Raw genomic sequence first — 11,009 nt, forward strand, 5'->3', positions numbered from 1 at the left:
AACTAACAGCTCACTATTGAGTAATAGTGAACGACAATTTGCTATGTCGTGCGTGAATAAGACAGAGACAACACACGCGGGTGTATAGCGTCCTCTTACATCATTCGATCATTGTTATTTATTGAACTGTTAAAACGTTTATAATTCTATTGCCAATAGCCAATAAGTATAAGAGTATAATATTAACATACCTAGGTAATCGATGTATACAGGGCCGCATTTAAGGGAGGGCCCTGGGTACAACTGCCCCAGGTGCCAGTATTTTAGGGGCGCCAAAATTTTGTGGCCAGAAATATGTTTACTTGTGAATTATTAAAATAAATTGTATAATTTCAATTATTTTAATAACATTATTATATATATAGTATATTAGTATTATGCTGTTTGACATTTTTTTAATTAATATTAATTTGCATAGTTTTATATAGTTTTATTTTATTTATTCATGAAATACCTACAACCTACTTAAATATTTAAAAAAAAAACAATTTATATGATGAATTATAAGCAAGGTTTAGGTGACATAAATTCAAATGTATCTTTGCGGAGAGAGGATCAAGCGATTAATAAACAATATTTGTAAAAAAAGCACACATTGTAAAACAAATATTCTTTTCTGTGCTCAAAATCTAAAAGGTTAATGAGGATCTATCTTCCATATTTTCCGTAGGTAGGCCCCTTAGGGGGAAGCAATTTTTTTCACCGGAGCTTAGGGGGCGCCAATTTTTTTTTGCACCGGAGCGCAAAATGTCTAAATGCGGCACTGGATGTATAAATTAGATTTATTTTTTAAGCTCACAAATAAAACATTATGTACCAATTGTACCCACATTAAATATTGTATAATTAAATATTATAATGTATATGTTACGGGCAATGTGGTCCTGCTCAGGTACTATAAACCACAAACTTTTTTTTAACCAACTAATATTATTTTTTTTTTTATTATTATTATAAATTATAATTTTTCAAATGACCTATTTTATAATAATTTATATATTTTAAAAAAAAACAATTTTAATTGTTATATAATATTGATGGAATGATTAAATAAAATATTAACTCATATCATTGTGTTATTTTTATAATAAATTAAATTCAATGCAATTTTACAATAAACTATGACATTTTTGAAACACGGTGTATAAACTTATTATTTTTTTTTATTGATCAAATAAACTTGGCAGCTATGGCCATTAGTTAAATTTATTTTTGTTACCTATCGTACTGCCCATTTAAGAATCATAGTTTTGGATATGACCATATCGGATTGATAAAAATAATTGCTGTCTTGATAAAATCAGTCAACAATATATGAACAATAATTGATATTTTCGACTAACCAGTCGAGTTTTTGTACTGTACACGACACTATATACTTCGTTACTTTGTATGTGTTTTAAAAATGGAATATAAATTTTACGAACATTTGAACTAAGTTATCGAAACGAAAAAAAATAACAGTTCTTTTATTTATAAATCTAAATATTATGTCATAATTAATTATTTAAAACAACTGAAGCAATAGAAGAAAATAAATTCAACATTAATGAAGAAATATGACGTACTGGCAGTACTAGGAGACGAACAATTAATTATGCCAATAACTTCAGAAGGTAATTATGAAAAATTATGTGCTTATAATGAAGAGTTATTTATAATTGTACACGAAATACATTAATCTATTGGGAACGGTAGTAGAAATTGGATCGAATAAGAAATAAATTTAAAATTTAAAAATATAACTAAGAAATCAATAACGTCATATTCAAATTTTTGCGAGTCATGTGAGAGAAAAGTAAATACAGTGAAAAAATAATTGGTGGTTAAACCAATTATTTTTCGAAATTAATTCAAGATGTCAAATATACCTTATTGATATGCAAGCGAGATTATAAATTTATATATTGTGTTTACCAAGATCATTTAACAAAATTTCATACTAAGGCCTCTATAAGACTTAAAAGTGGCCAAGCTGTTGCTAATGTTTTATTGGATATATTTACCTTTTTTGGAGCACCTGCTATATTACAAAACGACAACGGACGTGAATTCGTAAATAAAATATTATCTGAAGTTTGTACTAAGTGGAAGGATTAAAAAGTAGTTTACAGTATGCCAAGATACTCTCAAACCCAAAGTTCAGTTGAAAGAGCAAACCAAGATGTCAAAACTATGCTTGCAATATGGCTTCAAGATAATAAAACCAAAAAATGGAGCAATGGCTTAAGATTTGTACAATGAATAATCGTGCTTATACCATCACGGTACAAAACATTCATCATATGAAGCGATGTTTGGTACATACCCTAAAATTGGTTTAACGTCGTCATTACTTCCTGCAAACATGATTGAAAAATTAAAAACCTAAGAAGAATTTCAGGTTGCTTAAGAGTCGATACGACCCTTTCTAACGACAACAAAAATAATGAAGTGATTCATGAAGTAAAGAAAAAAGACGATGAAGAACAAATAATTGAAAAACAAACAGAAACAAGACGAACATCAACTAACCAAAACAGGAAAGTCATTAAATAATCTGAAAATTCAAGACAAAAAAAACGAAGATGTCCGAAAAACGATTTTGCCAAATATTGGAGAGTCAGCAAGAGTTAAAATTCCTGATGTAGATAAAGTGATTTCAGATGTGTCCTTGGCGTGATTATGTCAAGTAATAATAATATTAAATTATATGTTACCTCACGATTAATATTTTGATATACCAATATTTCAGTGAAATATAATTTCTACGAAAACGGTACGACTGAATAGGAAAACTGCAACAACTGTACAGCTGAAACCAATTTACGACTTGTAAAGAAAAATTTGTACAGATTGAAGACCCATAAATTCCCTCATTCCCCCTGAAGATCGATGTATTGTACACAGGGTGGCAAAACCAGGAAATGCAAGTGTAGAAAAGCAGTATTTAATTTGAAGTGTCATGATTCTAAATCTTGTGCAAATAAATAGGTAATAATAAAATTATAATAAAAAATAAAATTATAATATTGGTTATTTTTTTTTTGTTATTCTATCAATTAAAAATCATTTTTAAAAAAAATCAATAACTACTATAAATTATTATAAATAGGTAATAATAAAATCATAATTTATAATTTATAATAAAAATAAAAAATATATTAGTTGGTTAAACATAACCAACTAATGTATACATTGTCCGGTATGCCACATTTACCGTGACATATACATATATAATTGTATGGTAAGTATAGGTAATATGTGGTATGTAGCTAACCTATCTATAAAATATATTTTCTAATAATATCAAATGATCATTAAAATAAAATGTGTACATCAACTTGATTTTTTACGTAGGGACCTATAACGAGATAAAAATAATATGTAAGCTATTTTTTTTGTTCGTATCTTGCGTAATAACAACGTAGATTGCTCTCGAACATGATCTAACTATGGCAGTTTGACATAGACACACAGTTTAACTGTAAAGTTTAGAATGAATGCAGGAGAGTTTTCACGTCATTTTCTGTGAAATGGATCACTTAAAAGGTCGTGTGGCCGTGGTCACAGGAGCTAGCGCCGGAATCGGGGCAGCAACAGCTATTAAGCTAGTCAAAGCTGGCCTTACGGTGGTGGGAATAGCTAGGAGGCTACAAAGACTTCAGGTATCTAAATTTTAATATATTTTCATCATCAAAGACCCCATAAAAATGCCTTAAATTTTACACAAATTGAGTGGCCTATTATCATAGGTAATATATATATTTCTTCTGTCCGTATGTAAACTCCTCCTAAACAGCTGCACTGATTTTTATGAAATTTTTGTGTGTTATTGAGTGGGTCCTTGAATGGTTTAGATTGACAATTGGACCCGGTAGGCCCAACACGGGTAGGTGCTCACTGCTCAAACAGGGATTTTGAGATTTACGATGGAAATTTTTGCTTATAAATCACTATTTTATAAACACAGTTACAGTTTTACCTAAATATTTTTATCTTCCTTAAATTGTTCGTTTAACAATTTTGCTAAAATATAGTTATTTGTTGTTTTGTATGTTATACCTAACATTTTAATAGTTTATAGTATTAACATCATGAAAAATCACAAGACAAAAATTAAAAAGGTGCACAAGCCACAAGTGGGTACCGTTCCGCTGTACAGTAATCGAGCATGTCATTATAATGAATGTGTTATAATATGTTTTAAATTCAATGATAAATCATTGTAAGTATACGAAAAACGATTCTGAGCGGAGACCTAAAATACTTGTATTCTAATTGTTACAACAATAAACATTTTAACTGAATAAGTTAATGATTTAAAAACAAAAATAACTAAATAGTTAAGTTAAAAAAAATTAACTTATACATATACATAGACGTATATATATTATATATGTATACTTATATAATATAGATATTTGAGATTTTGTTTTTCAATAAACGTCAATTTATATTCTGACAAAAACCTTGAAAATTTAATACAAGATTCCTCATTTTTAGTTTTTGCTATTCAAAAATAGTATTCAAAATAAACACAGTATGCATCGCACATTTTAGCATCCCTTATAAAAGGAACATTTTCCTTTTATAATACTATTATGGTATTCTATATATTTATTGATCACGTGGATACTGAACTATAATAAAATGATGATTTAATTTTTTTAGGATTTGAAAAAAACGATGGAAGAAAAAAATTTCAGTGGCCGGTTTTTTACAGTGGCGTGTGATTTGACGAACGAAACAGACATATTGAACGCTTTTAAATGGATTGACGAAAATATTGGTGGTATACATTTTATGATCAACAACGCCGGAATAATAAGGATAGCTACAATTTTAGGTAAGCTGATAATCATTATCATAATGATTGTTACTAATAATTATTTTTATATAGTCCGAACTATAATATTTTTAATACATAATTGTCCATGCAAAATTGTATTTTACAGACGGTTTGACAGAACATTGGCAAGAATTAATAGACTGTAATGTAATAGCACCTACAATTTGTTCGAGGGAAGCTTATAAACTGATGAAGAAGTATAACGTTAGTCATGGGCATATTATACAAATAAACAGGTGGATAACATAAAACATAACTATTAACATTGAATATTGATTATACATTATACAGTGGCGTCATTTCAGTTTTTATTTGACTAGGGCAAATTTTCACTTATTTCCGACTCAACATTTTTTTTACTCAGATTTCCATGGCATAGTGCCATAGTGGTTCAGATGGAGTGGGACGTATATGTGCCTACTTAAGGTTGATGTAAATACTAGACTGGGGCAAACGCCCCAGTTGCTCCCCCCCCCCCCAAATGATGCCACTGTATACGTATACTATACTATATTATACATTATACATATTATACACTATGCATAATCAATGCTATATTATGAATTGATATTTACATGTTTCTAACGTAATAATTTAAAATCAATTTTATTGTGCTAAATATTATCAACGGCAGAGTCTTGATATAAAATATAATTTGAACTGTGGGCTGTAAAGGGTAGAATATTGATTTGACTATTAAATAATTGTCCGTGCGATACATTAGTGATTCAAGTGATTACGTATACCTTCTAATCGGGCTAATACACGCTACAATACGCATTTTGTGAACATTTTATCAAAGTTGAGTTATCAATAAATGTATATTATTTTACACTTATATTACTCTTGCCTCTTGGTTATCATTTTTACGCATACTAGTAATTAAAAACATAATATGATATTATTATATCAACATATTTTTCATAAGTATTTTATTTTTTTATTTATATTATTATTTTATTATTACCAATTTACACGACATATACATAGACATTTCGAATTCCGACCATTTTCATGCTCTATAGCTATAGCAGTGGTTTTCAAACTGGGTGCCGCGAGCATTCACTGAGTGTGCCACGGTCTTTCGGAAAGTTCAACTTTTCGTTATAAAAATATAATTAATACAAATTTGTTTGTAAAATTAATACAAATTTAATGCAAAAAAATGCCAGTGTGCCGTGAAAAATTTTTGAGGAGCGCGGTGTGTCGCGTTCAATAAAAGTTTGAAAACCACTGCTCTATAGTTTATCCAAAATATATTCTATAATTAATTTAATTCTCGAATTCTGTATAGGAATTTTTCAGCAACCCAAACGAATTGTATAGTCTGTAGATACCTATATACAGGTACTGTCTGTTCTTCTCTATTAGTATAAAATTTCAATCGGTTTCAGTATAACGGGCCATTCGTATTCAATTAATCCGGGCAACAAGATGTACAATGCGTCCAAACAGGCTCTTAGAGTGCTGACCGAAGGCCTCCGTCACGAATTGGCCGTGGCCGGTGATGGCCACATCAAAGCTTCCGTGAGTTTGTTCACCCATATGCAGTGGTGTATACCTACTTATACAGTTATACACTTACATTTGGTTGCCATTATAACTGACCAAAAAAAACCATTTTAGAAAATTAATACACGTCTAAAAAAATGTCAGGATGGGTTTTATCTCTCCCTTCGTTGATACGCCTCTGCCCATTTTTAATATACTATTGCTATATACACTATTACACTGCTATAGCACGCTTCAGCGCTTGTATATTGTTTTGTGAATTTATAATTTGCAGTGATACTATTATAGCATAGCAATATTACAATTGTCTATAATTTATTATGCGGTAGTTTGAACGGGAAACTCGTTGCTAGGACGATGAGAAATTTCATGATAAACAGTCAAATTCTGTCGAAAACCGAATGGATCTGCAACAGAGTTATGACCATGACTAAATAGATAGGTATGATCACATCGGTCCGTGTTCTCGTCCATTCTAGCGCATCATGCCTATTGTAGTTCTCGTTATTTCATTGGTTTAATAATTTTGGCGCCAACATTTTTATAACATGTAAATATTACATGAAACTGTGTTGATACCATTACTTAGGTAGTTATCAAATCATAAACTCGAAACTAATAAGTAATAACTAATAATTCATAAGATAATAAGAAATATATAATTAAAAAATAATAATTTTAAATTTATTTAAATTAATTTTTAAAATATAATCTAGTGTTGATAATATGAATAACCAATGAGAAGCCGAGAACTGAGTAATGGACATGGTCTGAAGGGGAATCTGCGTATCAGTAAAAATGTGATCATACCCATGACAATGTATAATTTGTCATGATCATACCTATCTATTTAGTCATGGTTATAACTTCTGAAGTCAAAAGATACGCGTGATTTTCAATTGCAGGGCTACTGACAGCATTTTAAATTTTGATATTTATATATATATATTGGTTTACTTCCGCGGGTAATATTTGCATTACGGATATGCCAAAACTATTTCAACTAAACTTTTTAAACTTTTTTTATCTATTTTCAAAACGTGATTTATAGTTCAACTCCTATTGCTACAGCAGTATATATATACCGCTTTAATAATGTTGGTATACTGCAACATGTTAAACGTCGGAATTTTACGATGTGCAATATTTGTTGGATCCTGTAAACGAAATTATTTCATTAATACTATTTTATGGTTCGTCGCAGAGCATCAGTCCCGGTTTTGTTGACACAGAAATATTTGATGCAGCCACACTGTCGCACAATAAAATGAAGCCGTCGGATATCCTGAGCGCAGAGGAAATGGCTGATATGATATGTTTTGTCATGTCGACCGGACCAAATATATTGGTAACTAAAATTTAAAATTATGCGTTCCATCTACCGCCTGCATTCGAACGTTGTCTTTGGATGTTGTTACTTGTTACTTTATGTTAGGATGCTTGGTCAAATTAAATTAACCATTATTTATTAAATTCGCATCAAATAAGTAAAATATATTTTTTTACAGATCGCAGAAATGATTGTGTTAAGCCAAGGTCGTTGCATCCAATCATACCCACGAGAATAATATCAAACCGAAAAGTCATGATTCTCTATACATTATGTGCTTGAATATTAAATATGGTCACGTCATATTAATGTGTAAAAATGAATCCATGTAACAATTGAGTCTTAACTTAATCAGAAAGTTCTAGAAATTATTATGTTTCAAATTATTTTATGGCTACTAAATTCGTTTATAGTTTTCGTTCTAATAATATTAAATATTATCTAACATTAAAGTACAAATGTATAATATAACAATTAAACACTGAACCGAACCTGCTATACAAAATTATAGCTATAATAAGCCTATAAATGAAAATATCAATTTAAAGATTAATGTAATTAATTTACTTATTAATTTTTACAAAAATTACTATAATAATGCGATTAAGTATAAAGGATGATTCGCCAAGTATGCTCACCCAAATTGTTTATTTAATAATGAATTTTTCTCAAATTTTTTACTACTACTTAATGAGTTTTCAAACGAGAACCCCCACCCCTTTTTATTTACTATATATTATTTAGTGCATAATTTTTTTTTAATTTTGATGTACGATTTACCTAATTCAAAGTTTGAACGAGTAGTTTTTAGTCTTTAAAATGTTTATACAAAGAATAAAAGTCCTGCTTAAAAATGGTTTTACAAAAATATAAAATATTAATGGATCTAGTGTTAATTACCTATATACGCCTGGACCATTTTTACAAATTATACCAAATAGTTACTGTTTCTAATTTTTACTTTATAATTCATAAAATGTGTTAAATTTCATTATAAGGATGTTTACCTGTTGAGTTTAATAAATAAATGATGATAGATTAGTATTATTTATTACAATTGTCAAGTCACTTCATAGACCTCAAATCTTCATATTCTCGCATCCAAACACTTTATTATGGACAACAAGTTTATATCCTTCGTAACAAAGTTAAATTATACTCAAAAACTATTCTTTTGAATTTTGATTTTGATACGTCAATTTTAATGAAAATTATCCACTAAATAAATTACAATCTCATTTAAAAAAAATAGAAGGTTATAACTTATAACTCCAAAATATAATCCACAGGTTGGTGTATATATGTTCCACGATATTATGGGCCAAAAGTTGTTTCAAGCTTTTAAAGAAGTCATTCATCTGCATGATGAGAGCTGTCGTGGCACAATAGTGCGCACAACTCACTAATTTTCCTATCTACTTGAAGTTATTTAATCGTTTATTTTTTTAGTATTATGTTTAAAATTATAAATGATACAATTATTTGCGTTAGACAAACACTTCCATGAAAATCAATGAAATGTCAATGATTAATAAAGAAAAAGCGGCAAAGTGGATAACGCTCTGCTGTACATTACGTGTCTAGAGAAGCCACTGTAATGGATGTATTAAATTAGTATTCAATGGTATAAAAATATCATTGTATACGAAAAATAATTCTGATCGAAGAGAAGTTCTGTCATCCTATAATATTACTAAGTATGTTTCATGATATTATTGTGATAAAAGTAAAATATATAGTAATATTTTACTATTAGGCATTATAGTACTGTATTATAGACACAATGAATTTACTTATTTAACTGAATACACACTTAAAACGTTTCAATTACTCACGGTTAATACTTTTAAAGTACAATAAAATAATTGAAATCATTATTCTTCGATTAATATCTAATTTCGTCCATATTTTAACTTAAATAACTATAAAATTGTGTTTATATACTTATTAGTTTAGAGTATGAACTATATTTATGAGAATCCTTGTTTTGATTTTTCAATCCTTACCTATAAAAATTGAACGATTTATAAATGTTTAAAAACAAACTTATTTTCAAATTGTCAAGATTTTAATGAATTTTGTCAAAATTTGAACTTATAAAGAACTTATAAAAAAATCATGCTTATAAATCTCTAATATTTCTTAATTGATAATTGCTATTATAACAACTTACGAAGAATTTTGTATTAAATGTTTAAGGATTTTGCCTCAGCAAAAATTTGATTGACATTTATGGAAAAAAATAACTGAAAAAATTGAAAATTGAGAATGTATTTAAGTAGCTAAAAACGTATTTTATAATGTATAGAAAATGTTAAAGTAAGCATTTGGTAAAAAATTCAAGTACCTACGATTAATTTTTTTTTGTGATTTTTTTATTCAATATGTTACAATATAAGTACAATAAGAACAATTTATTGTCAATTGATGACTATGTTATAAAATAAAAAAAAAATAAAAAGACAGACCAGACGGATTGTAGAGGCCTCCCGGCGGAGGTACTACGACTAACAGCTACAATTAATAGTTTTTGAATTACAAAAAAATAAGAAAATCGTTCTACGAGAATTTGTTAGTTTACAAGTGAATGTGGATGAGACCGTATTCGACCAAAATGTACCATTCCCCCTTCAGCCAAAACAAAAAGTTCAATAATAATTAATATTATATACTTTAGGTCTTTATATGTTATAGTGGTTATACTTATAGACAATTATTAAATATATATTTTACTTAAATTACATAAAAAAATATTTAAATAATTAATAATAATATATAATTGTTGTAAAATGTTTGCAAATATAATTTTAAAAATTATTTAAATTATAAGTTAGAATTTGTCAATAATTATTATTATATTTTAAAATTGTATTTATATATTTTACACATTATAATATTATGCAGCTTAAACTTTTAATAATTTTAAAAACTATATTTGCAATCATTTTACAAAAATCAAATATAATTATAATTTTTATTATTTATTATCGTATCATTGTATTCGAAAAACGATTCTGAGCGGAGACAGTTTCTCAGTGTGGATATTAATATAATATAATTTTATATTATATTTACTTATTATTATTTATTAATACGGACATACGGTAGCCGGAAAGTTGAATTAATATTAAAAAATTACAAAAAAATAACTAAAATCGTTATTCTTGGTTATTAAATATGTAATTTCGTCCAAATATAAAATGTTATTTTATAAAATAACTATAAAAAAACTGTGTTTATATATTTTTTAGTTTTTTTAGTTACAGAGTTAACTACTTATGCGGAACCTTGTTTTAAATTTTTAATCCTTAGCTATAAGAGTTGAACATTTTATAC

The 11,009-nt window shown here is 28.0% G+C and overlaps 1 protein-coding gene across 2 annotated transcripts; it reads left to right on the top strand.

The window, feature by feature from the left end:
- The first annotated feature begins 1,356 nt into the window (after positions 1-1,356).
- LOC100160714 (farnesol dehydrogenase) lies at positions 1,357-8,044 on the top strand. Of its 2 annotated transcripts, XM_029489558.1 has the most exons (8): positions 1,357-2,671; positions 2,735-2,973; positions 3,411-3,647; positions 4,654-4,828; positions 4,938-5,067; positions 6,226-6,358; positions 7,548-7,691; positions 7,852-8,044. In XM_029489558.1, the coding sequence occupies exons 3-8, from the start codon at positions 3,483-3,485 to the stop codon at positions 7,909-7,911; spliced, it is 807 nt and encodes a 268-aa protein (XP_029345418.1). In that variant the 5' UTR covers positions 1,357-2,671; positions 2,735-2,973; positions 3,411-3,482; the 3' UTR covers positions 7,912-8,044. The 2 variants fall into 2 exon arrangements, with proteins under 2 accessions (XP_029345418.1, XP_001944108.2); XM_001944073.5 differs by lacking the exons at positions 1,357-2,671; positions 2,735-2,973 and having other exon boundaries at positions 3,288-3,647.
- The last annotated feature ends 2,965 nt before the right edge of the window (positions 8,045-11,009 follow it).

This window comes from Acyrthosiphon pisum, chromosome A2, assembly GCF_005508785.2.
Source record: "Acyrthosiphon pisum isolate AL4f chromosome A2, pea_aphid_22Mar2018_4r6ur, whole genome shotgun sequence".
Lineage (NCBI taxonomy): Eukaryota > Metazoa > Arthropoda > Insecta > Hemiptera > Aphididae > Acyrthosiphon > Acyrthosiphon pisum.